Source organism: Nomascus leucogenys, chromosome 1a (genome assembly GCF_006542625.1).
Source record: "Nomascus leucogenys isolate Asia chromosome 1a, Asia_NLE_v1, whole genome shotgun sequence".
Classification (NCBI taxonomy): domain Eukaryota; kingdom Metazoa; phylum Chordata; class Mammalia; order Primates; family Hylobatidae; genus Nomascus; species Nomascus leucogenys.
In genome coordinates, this window is record NC_044381.1 from 24161090 (window position 1) to 24175869 (window position 14780).

Here is a 14780-nt window from a genome sequence, read left to right on the forward strand (position 1 = left end):
TCAATTACTTCCTCTCTACTGAGTCATTCTCATCAGCATACAGACACGCTTTAGTATCTCCTGGCTTTAGTAGCATTTCACTTCCACCTCTCCTTCCAGCTACTTCCTGTTTCTCTGCTTCCTTTCACTATTGAATGTTTTTCCTATCTTATATACTCAATGGCTATTTTATTTAAAAGAATGCAGTATGTATTTTGTAAATAATATGTATTTAATTTTGAAACTGCTTCTTAGATAAATAATCATATTCACCGAAATGAGCTTCTTTGACAATAGTACTGCTTCCTCTGACAATTGGAAATGTCTTTCAAGTGCCACAGTCTGCACACTTTTATTCATTGCAGAACAGTCTACAGGCTTTAACCTGGATTTCGAAGTTTCTGGCATCTATGGATACGTCATGCTAGATGGCGTGCTCCCATCTCTCCACGCTCTAACCTGTACCTTCTGGATGAAATCCTCTGATGACATGAACTATGGAACACCAATCTCCTATGCAATTGATAACGGCAGTGACAATACCTTGCTCCTGACTGATTATAATGGGTAAGCAGAAGTGTCGGGAAGGCTATGCTTAAGACCTTTCCTGGAACCGAATTAGAACTGATGTTGAGGATGGGAAATGGGAAAGTAGAGGGTCAGGTGTTCCCAGAAAACAGCAGGGTGTCAATAATCAAATGGAGCATCTGAACAAGTTCTGTAAGAAGGTAAAATGTTAGTGATAATACCTCAAACATGTATTGTGTTTTGCTGTTTACTAAGTCTTTTCATATGTATTACTTCATCTGATCTTCACAATGACTTGAGGAACTGTGTCCATTTTACAGACAGTAGAATAAAGTTTCAGAAAGTCTAAATGACTTACCCCAAATCTCACACCTTGGGAGTAGCAGGGCTAAGTCTCAAATTCTGACTCAAATACTGATTCTCTTTCTTTTATATAATAGGATCTCTAAAAGTTAAGGGATTTCAGTGACATCATTGACCCTTGGGAGACAAGTGTATTGCATACAAATCAGTATACAAACTCAGCGTGCATATTTTTTTTTAGAATCCATTAATTCCAATTCCAGGGCCCCATCCCCATGGGTTGTCAGGAGAGCCAACCTTAGCTGTACCCAGAGTCTTGCCAAAGAGCCACAGACTTGAGCAGGACTTCCATCATTGGTCAACTGTCCACATTATTTATCACTGAGCTGTACACTGACCCAGCCTTTGTGGTCCCTTTAAAACCACTGCTTTTTTAAACATGTGAAATCCTTGGCAAAACTTCAGGTTCATAACTTCAGTGTGGTTAGATTCTGCGGTGCACCACATGGCCTTTTCCTCTCAGATCCACTGAAATCATTGGCCTACTTATGAGCAGGTTGTTGGTGTTCAAAACCCACCGAGCTTTTTTTTCTATCCCCAATCCAGGAGAATCTCACTGTTCTGGTAGAAGTCTCGCATCCTCGAATACTATTCTTAGTATTTGCAAAAATCCTCCTTTGAGGCAAAATATATATAAAGAGAGAACCTGTTGCCTCTTTGAATAAGGAGAGAAACTGGAAAAATGCAGAAAGGAAACCATTAATATTGCAAAAAATATTATTTTTTCATAAACATCTGTAAACAGGATCTGATAAGATGCTGGGAGAAGTAGTCAATGAATTTTTATCTTCATTACCAATTTTTTCTAATCGTTTCTTTTTCTCCATTTGATTTTGAAGATTTTTTACTTTAAACTGCTTATTAGCTTTTTCATTTCCTTGAACGACACAGTTATTGGAAACATCTTCTGGCTGGCCATCCTGTTGTTTCAATTATTCTTTTCTTTGGATCGGCATACTTTGTTTGACATATGACTACATGAGCAACTGTCTTAGTCCATTCAGGGTGCTATAATAAATAGCATAGACTTGGTGGCTTGTAAAGAATGGAAATATATTTCTCACAGTTCTGGAGGCTTCAAGATCAAGGTGCCAGCATAGTTAGTGTCTGGGGAGGCCCTACTTTCCTGTCCACAGATGGCACCTCCTTACTCTGTCTTCACATGGCAAAGGTACAAGTGGTCTCTTCAGAGCCTTCATGACCTAATCACTTCCCAAAGACTCCACCTCCTAATCACATTGGTGATAACATTTCAATATATAAATTCTGAGAGCACACAAATATTCATATCATAGCAGCAACCATCAAACAGACTTATTGTTTGTTTGATGAAGTATCTATGAAACATCTGAAATTTGTTCTTGGTCTTAAGAAACTTACATTCTGGAAGAAGGATGTCAGTCTGACATTTACACAATTCTCACCCTTTCCATTCTTGATTCATTCTCTCCAAAACAGCCAGTTGGTAAACTGTCTCAAATTGGAGCAATTTCTCCTGGCTCATCCTAAGACTTTTTCCTACCCCTCAGTGTTTAAGAAACACAAACCAATTTTCAGTGAGCTACAATAAAGTGTAATTAGTAAATCAAGTCTGCTTCTACAAAATGTGACCAAATGGAGAAAAAAAAAAAAGAGTAATGGGTTTACACAAAGTACTTTACCCACAAAAAAAGAAAAAGAGGAAAAATAGTAACATGCCCCACAGTAAGGATTGCAACATATGGCTAATGACTACATTCCCTGGAATCTTTCTCTCTACAGCTGGGTTCTTTATGTGAATGGCAGGGAAAAGATAACAAACTGTCCCTCGGTGAATGATGGCAGATGGCATCATATTGCAATCACTTGGACAAGTGCCAATGGCATCTGGAAAGTCTATATCGATGGGAAATTATCTGACGGTGGTGCTGGCCTCTCTATTGGTTTGCCCATACCTGGTATGTTTTAACAAAATGAGTATAATTCTGTTGGACTCTAGAGGTAATGCTGCTTAAATGAACATCAGGTTTGCTAGCATTGTTGTCCTTGATTTCAAACAAAGATTAACAGCTATCTCTCTCATTTCCTACTCCCTGATTATCCTAACTATGGGTTATTAGAAACTTTTTTCCCTAGGTAAGCTGTTTGCCTCTCTGTGTGAGAAATGCCTTTGAAGATCTACATTAAGACTACCAAGAAGCATGCTGAACTAACAGCTGGTTGCTAAACTGTCTTCCAAGGAGATTAATTACTGGTATTTTTTGTTTATTTTAAGGATTGTTTTGTAATCAGTATATAAGCAGGACTACTGCTATCCATCTTTTATGGCTCTTTTCAAATAGATCTTGGCTTGTCTTCTAAAAAATACTTTTTAATAAATATCCCAGGAGTTTTAGTTTGAAGAATTGCAAACTAAATTTCATTAGGTGACCCAGGTTCTCAGCATTGTACATGGCAATAAGCTTGTTCTATCTGGATACATCTATAGAAGTATATGCATACGACATTATTTTTTACTTTGCTCATTTGTTTCAGGTATACTGAAAGGAAATTAAATAGACAAAAATGAATTAAAGTATTAGAAACTGACTAATATATTCTAGAAGTAAGTTGTATGAAACTAGGATCAGTATACTAATAAATGTAGCACAAAAATACTAAACTTCATAAAACTGTGATGAGATGACCTTTGCGAAACCTCAAATACAATACTTATTTTATTTATTAGAAATTATTGGCCAGGTGCGGTGGCACACGCCTGTAATCCCAGCACTTTGGAAGGCTGAGGAGGGTGGATCACGAGGTCAGGAGTTTGAGACCACCCTGGACAATATGGTGAAACCCCATCTGTACTAAAAACACACAAAAAAATTAGCCAGGCATGGTGGTTAGATGCCTGTAATCCCAGCTACTCGGGAGGCTGAGGCAGGAGAATCGCTTGAACCCAGGAGGCGAAGACTGCAGTGAGCCGAGATCACGCCACTGCACTCCAGCCTGGGCGATGGAGAGAGGCTCTGTCTCAAAAAAAAAAAAGAAAGAAAGAAAGAAAGAAATTATTGTCCATGCATTGTTTCACTTTAATACTACAAAAATCCATGCAGATCAAATCAAAATTGATCTACTTGTGAATGTAAAGAATACGTCCTAAGCACTCACTAGGAGAGCCAGGCACCTATGCAAGGCACTGGAAACCCAATGGTGAGCAAAAGTCACGTGGTCCCTGCTCTCCAGATGCTTTTATTGTGGTCAGGGAGTGAGGTGTTCATCACATAATCACACTAAATGATGTGTAATTTCACACTGAGGCAAGCACCATGGAGGAAAGGAACATCATTCTATGAAAGCCTGTACCCAAGGAGCTGATGCAGAATGGGGAGTCCATCGAGGCTTGTGGAGATGTCACTAACTCTCAAGGATGATCAGGCACTAATTTAGTGAAGGAGACTGGGCCTTGTTGAAAGCGCTAGAAAAAGATTGATGTATCTGAAATGCAGGCTGAAAGAGGGAAGGCAAGGCATGCAGGTAGAGAGGGTGGACATGGCCAAATCACGTAAAGCCATGTGGTGTAGGTTAAGGATTGAGGTTTTCACCCTAAAATCAATAGGGAGTTACTGAAGCATTTTAAGATGGCTGGGGGAGATGGCAGGAAGGGCAGCTTAGGTGGTTCTGGGCACGAGCAGAAAAAAGTAATAGGGTGTATGTGAAAATTCCTAAACAACAAAGAGGTTTCTAACCAGAGGACAAAAGGACTCCCCAGTGCAGGGACAGCACTGAGAGTTAGTATCTGAACTCTAAGAAGCATTTATTATGCTTCTCCTGGGAGGGAAACTTGGGACAAATGAAAAATAAAAGAGAAAGCCACTCTTCCTTAAACCCCAGAACAACTGAAGAGAGGAATGAAACATACAGACAGATCCTTGGATGTGTATCCACACACTGAGCATTTGCCAAGCGCCAATCCAGCCAGTAAGGCAACATCTGAGTGTTAAGGTTCCAGAAATGGAAGACTCAAAGGACAGAACTGTAGAGTCAAGGACACATGCATTTTGCTATGAGGAGAGGGCAGAGAAGGAGGCTCAGGATGTTTAATGAATTTAGGGAGCAAGGGTGATTTATGAAGAAATGGATTGGGGAGATTAATTTGGAGGGGAAGAAAAGAAAAACAGAGACAAACTAGAAATATTAGGTTGTTGTAAGATGGGAGTATTGGGAGATTAATATAGAGGCTGCTTTTGAAAATCATGTCATTATTTTATAATACTAGGGCAATATCTAATAAGATAATTTTGATGAAATCACTCTTGATAAATTTAAAACGTGGTGTATCATCCTCTGCCTCTTTGTAAAATATGCTTGAACAGGAAGCCAGTGCCAAAACCAAAACTTCCTTGTAATACCATTTATGCCTAATTACCCAAATATTTTTACAAAATTTACACAATATTTTTGTCACAATGATCATGTGAGTTTAAAAGAGTAGTTATGCTACTATTTTAGAAATGAAGAAACAGAATTCCAGAAGAGTTAAAATGAGTCTCTCAAATTGCGTTCCTATGGCCTCTTTTAATTTATGGCTGTGCCCTTTTCATGGCCCCTTCTGCCTTCACCACTTAGATTAGCTTATTCATACATGCCCACAGACGGAGCAGGTGTGGGACCATTAGAAGCTGTAGCACTCAGAATGGAAGAGGGGACCTCAGGGGATGTGGATGGACACCCTCCGTATCTACCATACACATCACGCTATAGAATTCTTTCTGGCATTCTACCCACTCCTTTGCCTAGAAACTCTCTATATCTTCCTTCTGCATGAGATTAAGTCTTAATCCTCAAGATCCAGGTCTGAAAGATTTCCCTGAGCCCAGCCCTTTCTCACTGAGCTTTTTCTTTCAGTTCTTCTTTGACTCTGCATGCCTCCATTGCTGCATTAACCACACTGTATCGGAAAGTATTTATGTATGAATTTTCCCTTAGAATTATCATCTCGTAGAAGAAGAAATGTTTTTTCATCTGTGTAAGTCCAGTGCCTGGTATTGTCGACAACACATTATTGGTAGCTTCATAAACATCTGCTGAATTTAACCAGCCTGTGTCTTGAAGGATGAGTCAGAAGAACAGGGAAAGGCAGCTCAGACAGAAGGAGCTCTGCATGCAGAGGCAGGGAGCCATGAATGGGGTTTGTGTGAGGAAGAATGGTTGGCTGATCCCCAAAGCAGTAGCATAGTGTATATAGAAGAGAAGAAAAGGAAGACATGATAGAGAAAGAAGCTGAAACATAACATAGTGTTGGGCTGTAATGAGCCTGTTTATGTTCCCCAAGAAATGCACATTTTCTCCTTCAGTGAATTAAGAGACATTAAAGGTATTTCAAAAGGAAATGGCATTATCAAGTGAGGTGGGGCGGTGGGTTTTTTTGTGTTCGTTTAATTTAGTGTGTTCTTGTTTTCAACTATCTCTTCTCTAAGTGGTGCGACTACAGGTGATTTTTATTGACTTTATGATATTTTCATAATGAACGTATATTTCTTTTCTGGTTAAAAAAAGCATTTTTATCTTTAAAATATCAACAACGATGGAAGAGTAAAAAGTAGATCGAAGGAACAGGAAAATAAAACCAAGAAACTCTTACAGTAACCACGTAAGGAAATAGCTTGCTGACCAGAGGCATAAGGATGGCCAGGATGATTGAGAATCCATAAATATTGCAGAGTTCCAATTGACACCCTTCGTGGCTGTCTTAGTCTGCTCGGGTTACCATAAAAAACTACCATACACAAAGTGGCTTAAATAACCGAAATTGGCCGGGCGCAGTGGCTCACATCTGTAATCCCAGCACTTTGGGAGGCTGAGACAAGTGGATCACCTGAGGTCAGGAGTTCAAGACCAGCTTGGCCAACATGGTGAAACCCTGTCTCTACTAAAAAAAAAAAAAAATTAGCCGGGCATGGTGGCGGGTGCCTGTAATCCCAGCTACTCGGGAGGCTGAGGCAGGAGAATTGCTTGAACCCAGGAGGCAGAGGTCGCAGTGAGGTGAGATCACGCCACTGCACTCCAGCCTGGGCAACAAGAGTGACAATCTGCCTCAAAAATAAAAAAATAAAAATAACTGAAATTAATGTTCCTGTAGTCCTGCAGGCTAGAAGTCTGAGATCAGGGTACCAGTATGGTTGGTTCCTGGTGAGAGCCCCCTTCCTGGCTTGTAGACAGCCACCTTCTCACTATATCCTCACATGGCAGGGAGAGACAGAGCAAGCTTTCTGGTGTCTCTTATGAAGGCACTAGTCCCATCACGTGGGCCCTACCCTCATGAATCATCTAAATCCAATCACCTCCCAAAGGCTCCATCTCTAAATACCACCACAGTGGGAGTTAGGGCTTCAACATATGAATTTGTCGGGGACACAGTTCAGTGCATAGCAGTGAATGACTGGCTTCAGTTTGAGTGACCAAGTTTATTGAAGTGTCTGTTAGCTAAGGTAAGAATTCTAAGAAAAGGAGTTGGTGAGAGGGGAAAAGATTGTGTATATGGTTTTGGACATACTGAGTTTGAGGTCTATGTTGAATTTCTACTCACAAAAATACAACTAAAGATATAGGTCTGATACTGCTTTATATCAAATTGGCGAAGTTGTTTTTAGTGACACGATAAAACTGGCTAGGATTCAGCATAGCAAACTGGTGTATAGAGCACTGGCAAGAATGTAAGTTGATACAGTCTTTCTGGGAAGCAATTTAGAAACTTGCATCAAAAGCCTTAGAGAAATTCTTTGCCTGTAACCATCAGTTTAACTAGCAGAAATCAATCTAATGGAAATAATCAATAATTCAAACATACGTATAATTATATATAAACATGTTTATCTCAGTGTTATTTTAGTATTAAACTTAGAAACAAGGACAACATCCAGTAATAAGGGGCTGTTTAATTAATGAAGCAAATTATGTTTTGTTGTCCATTCATGTGTTAAAATAGCATAGTTAGGCCAGGCGTGGTAGCTCACATCTGTAATCCCAGTACTTTGGGAGGTTGAGGTGGCTGGCTCACTTGAGACCAGGAGTTGGAGACCAGCCTGATCAACATGGGTGGTGACGGTGGGCAAAACCCCGTCTCTTCTAAAAATACAAAAATTAGCCGGATGTGGTGGTGCGTACCTGTAATCCCAGCTATTTTGGAGGCTGAGGCATGAGAATCACCTGAATCTGGGAGGTAGAGGTTGCGTTGAGCTGAGATCGTACCACTGCACTCTAGCCTATGTGAAGGAGTAAGACTCTGTCTCAAAAAAAAAAAAAATAGCATAACTACTAAAACTCATGAAATGAGAACATGTTCAAGATGGTCTCACAACACCTTCAACAATATTCAAACATTCTGTATAGTAAGATACTGAGTTATGTGTTTTAAAATACCTCACACATACATACACATGCACTAAAACAAAATAAAAACTGGAAAGAAATACAAAAAACTTAATTATTTCTAAGTAAGAGGAGTTCTTTATAATTTATTTTAAAAATTTTCTGTGCATGTATTAACTAAAATTATTAATACAGTTTAAAAACACGTAGATCGGGAAATCATGAGGGAGGGATCTATGGACATAGATTGGCCAACAAGTGAGATCAAATTGAAAGAGTAGTTGACTTTAGGGACTTTAGGGAAGGGTGAGAAGTGGGTGAGGGATAAAAGGATACACATTTGGTACAGTTTACACACCTCAGGTGATGGGTGCATCAAAATCTCAGAAATCACCACTAAAGAAGTTATCCATGTAACCCAAAACCACATGTTCCCCAAAAACTATTGAAATAAAAAGAGTAGTTAAAGGAAGAAAGTCACGGGGCAGAATCTTGGGATCACTTCTAAGAGGCAGAGAAGGGAGACTGAGAATGAGCAGAAAAGTTCAAAGAAAACCAGGACAGAATGCTCTGATAGAAATCAAGCGTACTGCAATCAAGTCAGGCTCCTGGCAGGAAACAGGTAGTGTCACTAAAGTGAGTTTAATGAAGGGCTGTTTTCAAAGGTGTGAGCATGGTTAAGAAGACCAAAATATGGCAGTAAAACACATATGACTAGCAACAACAGATGGTTGTAAGGGATGGGCCTGAAGTGACAAGGGTTAGGCATTGTTGCCAGAAGTTAGGAACCTGTAGTGCTGGAGAGAATCCCCTGATCTCTTCAGAAATAGAAGAAAAAGCCACTCCTAGTTGGTTGCCTGGCAGGAAGGGATACAGGAGATTCAAGTTCTCTCTCATCCCATTTTCTTATCTCATGCTGGCTCTTCACTGGCCAGAAACAAAGAGAAGCCAGGGGACAAGGAAGCCGGGTGATGCAGCTCAGGGGGACAACCTTTGGGACACAAAGCTGAGTGGAGAAGGGTGGAGGGTAAGTCTGGCAGTGCAGGCAAAGACTGTCTGGCACAACCAGAAAGGCAAGTTGAATAGGATGAAATGCTTAGATGATACAGAGAAGTCACAGAGATGAATACTGAAATTTCTATTGAATTTGGCAATTAGGAGACCCCTGGCAACTTTAGAAAGTTCCCTGGACTTGGTGATAGAAATTATATCATTGTAGCTTAAGGAATAAGAAAAATACAGAGCAGCCACTTCCATGGAGGGTGATTTTCTACAAGAAAGTAAGCAAAATAACACCTAATTTGTCAACATAAAATATTATATGCATATATATATGTATTGAATATAGTTTTTGTAGTTACAGGTTTATAAATCAACATTCTAAATCCTGTCTATTTTTAAGTTGCTATATAAAACATTGAATTTGTTCTTATTGATAAAACCTGCAGTAAATTTACAGAATTTTGCTTTTCAGTAATTTTCTTTCATTTATCTGTATCATCCATGCTTTCATTAAATTTAGATTTTAGGAATAACAGACCATCAGGCCAGTTTTCCTCCTTTTCTTTTTCTTTCTCTCTCCTTAGGTGGTGGTGCATTAGTTCTGGGGCAAGAGCAAGACAAAAAAGGAGAGGGATTCAGCCCAGCTGAGTCTTTTGTGGGCTCCATAAGCCAGCTCAACCTCTGGGACTATGTCCTGTCTCCACAGCAGGTCAATTCCATTTTCAGTGTATGACAGTAATGAGATGCAAAGGTACAAACCTAGTAAAAATGTGAACAGCCTAATGATGACATAACTTCTTGTAAGCTCTTGGTTATCAGAATTTATCACCAGTATCATTTGATGCTGTGGTTATAGATGAAGTTAGGCAGAAGTTACAGTAATTTTCAGTGAACACCCTTTTTAGTTTCTTGGTGATATTCTTAAATTTTATTTGAAAACATTATTTTAGATTTTGCAAAATAATGTTTTCCAATAAAATTTAAGAATATCACCAAAGAAGCAGGAGAAAGTCATAAAGAGTAATGCTTCAAATCCCTCTGACTGAAGATGCAGAAATTTAAGGCTGGCACGAGATCATCCATAGAGAGCAACATATGACCTAGTGGCTAAAACCAGCCTAGAGTCAAACAGCTGGGGTTCAAATCCCAGTCTTACCCCAAACTCACTGTGATGATTTTGAACATGTTATTCCATCTCACTAAGTTTCAGTTTTCTTATCTATAAAAGATAAATAGAACTACATAGCAGAGTTTTGACAAGACTGAACAAAATACTACATATACATTTGTGGTATTATTTGGCCCATAGTAAAGGCTTAATAAATGTTCGCTCTTATTACTACAGAGGCTGAGCCTCTAAGAATCTCTAAGCCTCAGCTTCCTCAATTCTATGTCAGAGGTCAAAGACATAGAATGAAGAAGGGCAGAGCCCCTACAACCCCTTAACAAACCACATGGCTTTACATAGGGAATTCTAGGTGTAGGATTTCAGAATTTCAGACAACAATGAGTCTAGTGGGAGAAGTAGCTGGGAGAGGGAATGATAGAGCTGGGAGAGAGGGAAATTTCCGGAAGAGAATCTCCTGCTGCCCCTGAAATCATACCTGCTTCCCTCCACCCCCATCTCTAAAAAATCTGTGAATGTTTTCAATAGGACTAATTTAACGTATAATAACTCCATCTTAATGGAACAAGTAAGGCTTATCTAAAGTGTTATTAAACTTTCAGGTGAAGTCACTGGCTACCTCCTGCCCAGAGGAACTCAGTAAAGGAAACGTGTTAGCATGGCCTGATTTCTTGTCGGGAATTGTGGGGAAAGTGAAGATTGATTCTAAGAGCATATTTTGTTCTGGTGAGAATTTCCTTCTTTCATAGACTCCACTATCTCTTGACCACCCTGGGACTGTTTAGCAAAAGAATACAATTCAGAATTCTCTATCAGTCCAATTGTATGTGACTGTCAATCAACTTTTTGTAACTAGTAATTCGTATTTACCCTATTTTCATCCAAAGGATTTGTTTTTTTTAATGCTAAGATATATTCTGTATAACAAGATATAATTAGGGAGGAAATTTGGATGAAAGTAAAATAAAATCAGGAAAATAAGATTAGAGAAGAGATGAGGGTATTTTTTTCAATGCCCACCGACATACTATGCACCTGTTTGAGATGGGGTACTCTTTTGGTTCTATAATTTGTAGAAGGTATCAGAACAGGTAGCACAGGGAGAAAAGCGATGGATATTGTAATCTGCACACTAAAACTGAATGATCAAAACTGTATCATAAAATTAAATTTATTTAAATGAGTTTCTTAGACTGTCCTAGAATTTATGGCTTTTGATAACTTATACAAGAACATGTTATTAACATTCCTAAAATATTTTGAAAGAGGGAGAGTTATTGACTCAAATGCCTTTTTTTTTCTTTCTTTCTTTCTTTTTTCTTTTTTTTTTTTTTTTTTTTTTTTAGTAATTTTGCTTGCCGGTGATCTGGTTACATGTTAACTTGTTTTCACATCAGTAAGGTGGCTCTCAAATGCTGATACAGAATACAGTTTGAAATCATTGACTTGGTGATGCTACCACTATGTTGCTGACAAGCTCTGCACCTGTGTTCTTTGCCCTCAGATTGCCCACGCTTAGGAGGGTCAGTGCCTCATCTGAGAACTGCATCAGAAGATTTAAAGCCAGGTTCCAAAATCAATCTGTTCTGTGATCCAGGCTTCCAGCTGGTCGGGAACCCTGTGCAGTACTGTCTGAATCAAGGACAGTGGACACAACCACTTCCTCACTGTGAACGTGAGCTGCCTTTCTTGAAGCAGTGACTTTTGAAAAATATTGAAAACATAGGAACTCTTTTCAGGAATGCTAGACAAAGAGTGAATACTTCACAGTAGCAAATATACCAAATATTCATTGAACCTTTTCTTTGTTTAATGAACTGTGCTGGGCATCGTGAAGGAGATGGGTGATTAGGATCCAAAGGGACCATTTGTGGATGCATCCAAGGTGATGCAAGGAACTGAAAGGGTTGGAAAGACACACCCTACAGGTGGAGGCCCAGAGATAGATGGGTCATTGCTGGAGGGGAAAACAGGGAGAGACATCTTCAGTCGAGTGCATTTATTCGTTCATTTATTCAGCAACTTTTAAAGTACCTATTATGTGCTAGGCACTGATCTAGGTCCTGGAGATGCAGCAGTTGGGGGGAAAAAGCTCCTATTCTTATGTAGTTTACATTCTATTAGGAGAGACAGAAAAATAAATAAATATATTTATTTATAGTAAATAATAAAGGTAAGGGCTAGAAGCAAGAGCTGTGAAGAAAAATTAAAAAGGCTAGGAAAATACAAAGTGTGGCCAGGTGTGGTGGCTCACATTTGTAATTTCAGCACTTTGGGAGGCCAAGGTGGGTGGATTGCTTGAGCCCAAGAGTTCAACACCAGCCTAGGCACATGATGAAACCCTATCTCCACAAAAAATACAAAAATTAGCCAGGTATAGTGGTGTGTGCCAATAATTCCAGCTACTCAGTAGGCTGAAATGGGAGGATCGCTGAGCCCAGGAGGCAGAGGTTGCAGTGAATTGAGATTGCACCACTGCACTCCAGCTTAGGTGACAGAACTAGACCCTATCTTAAAAAAAAAAAAAAAAGTAATACAAAATGAGGGTTGGGTGGAGGCTAGACTGCTATTTTAGATAAGCACCTGTTACCACCTGATATATTCACCTTTTTTTTTTTTTTTTTTTTTGCCTATCTGCCCCACTAGATAATAAGCTCCATAAGGCGGGGATTTTGTTTGTTTGGCTCACTGCTGTAACTCCAGCACCTAGAACAGTGTCTGCGTGTTAGGCCATTTTGCATTGCTATAAAGAAATACCTGAGACTAGGTAATATATAAAAAGAGAGATTTAATTGGCTCACAGTTCTGCCGACTGTACAGGAAGCACGGTGCTGGCACCTGCTCAGCTTCTGGGGAGGCCTCAGGGAGCTTTTATTCATGGCAGAAGGCATCAAGAGTAGGCACATCACATGACAGGCACATCACATGACAGAAGCAAGAGAGACAGTGGAGGGAGAGATGCCACACACTTAACCAGATCTCACGAGAACTCACTCACTATTGCAAGGACAGCACCAAGCCATGTGGGATCTGCCCCTATGACCCAAACACCTCCCACAAGACCCCAATTCAAACATTGGGGATCACATTTCAACATGAGATTTGCGCAGGGACGAATATCCAAACTTTATCAGCGTCTAGTGGGTAAATGTTTTTTGAATAAATGAATTGCATGCCTACTATGAGCCAGGCAATGTGCTAGATGCTGAGGGTTCAGGCTGCTGCTATCCCTAGGACACCCTCAGTCTGATGTTTGCATTCAGTAAAAATGTCATGCTTAACTGAACTGCTAGTTTAATACAAATAAAGTGTTCTTGGAGTATTTTGCTCTTAATGTCATTGTCTTCTTCCTGGTCACCTTACAGGCATTAGCTGTGGGGTGCCACCTCCTTTGGAGAATGGCTTCCATTCAGCCGATGACTTTTATGCTGGCAGCACAGTAACCTACCAGTGCAACAATGGCTACTATCTATTGGGTGACTCAAGGATGTTCTGTACAGATAATGGGAGCTGGAACGGCGTTTCACCATCCTGCCTTGGTGAGATAAATGTTGGCAACTACTATACGAGATTATTCTAGCTCTGTAGATGACAGTCATCCCAAATTCCTGAGGTTCTTGAGGCATTGCTTTGTTAACTTTATCTCATCCCAGTAAGCTCTGGCCAAGCCATAGTGACAAAGCACCTGTATGTAGAGGTGCCAGAAATGTCTTAAATTTTTATCAGGCTCCATATTAAGACTATATTTATATATCCCTGTCTTATACTTGCCCACCTATAAACTAGGGAAATAATAGCTTTTATTGTATATCTGCAATGTGATTATGACTGTTATATTTAAATTCTATACAAATATATGAAGTGTTGTGCATTACATTATATGTAATGATTTAAAAGTAAAAACAGATGTCTGATATATAAGGAAAAGGAATCAACTTTAATATTTATCAGCTGTCTTCATTTTAGATGTTGATGAGTGTGCAGTTGGATCAGATTGTAGTGAGCATGCTTCTTGCCTGAATACAGATGGATCCTACTTATGTTCATGTATCCCACCGTACACAGGAGATGGGAAAAACTGTGCAGGTAACTAATATATGTAGAACTAGAAGTTCCTAATTCCATTCTTTTATTCAAGTACATATTTTAAGTGTGTGTTATTTCTAAGTGAGATAATAGTTTCAACTTCAAAGGGCATACAGGTAGGCGGACAAGATAAAGTTCTTACAAAAGACACATCAGTAACAACTAAAAGTGCTTTAAAGTAGCATTGTGCCTCCCCCAACTTCCCAATTTCTCAGAAACAAAACTGATAGCCAACTATGCTGCTAGAATGTTGAAATGTCTACATAGTACAAGAATAATAGAGTGGATATAGAAATATAATCGGTGACCTCCCTGCCTCAATCAGAGCAAGAAAGATGCTTTATCACATCTTCACTATCAA

At 39.4% G+C, this 14780-nt stretch overlaps 1 protein-coding gene across 3 annotated transcripts in view; it reads left to right on the plus strand.

Moving 5' to 3' along the window:
• Positions 1-14780, plus strand: part of SVEP1 (sushi, von Willebrand factor type A, EGF and pentraxin domain containing 1) — a 231939-nt gene that overhangs the window by 151937 nt on the left and 65222 nt on the right. For 2 of the 3 annotated variants that reach the window (XM_030822826.1, XM_030822920.1), the window contains exons 26-32: positions 345-546; positions 2632-2807; positions 9792-9916; positions 10936-11059; positions 11838-12008; positions 13699-13872; positions 14285-14419. In XM_030822826.1, coding sequence (XP_030678686.1) covers positions 345-546; positions 2632-2807; positions 9792-9916; positions 10936-11059; positions 11838-12008; positions 13699-13872; positions 14285-14419 — 1107 coding nt within the window. The remainder of the gene's footprint in view (positions 1-344; positions 547-2631; positions 2808-9791; positions 9917-10935; positions 11060-11837; positions 12009-13698; positions 13873-14284; positions 14420-14780) is intronic. The other variant, XM_030822868.1, reaches the window with a different exon arrangement.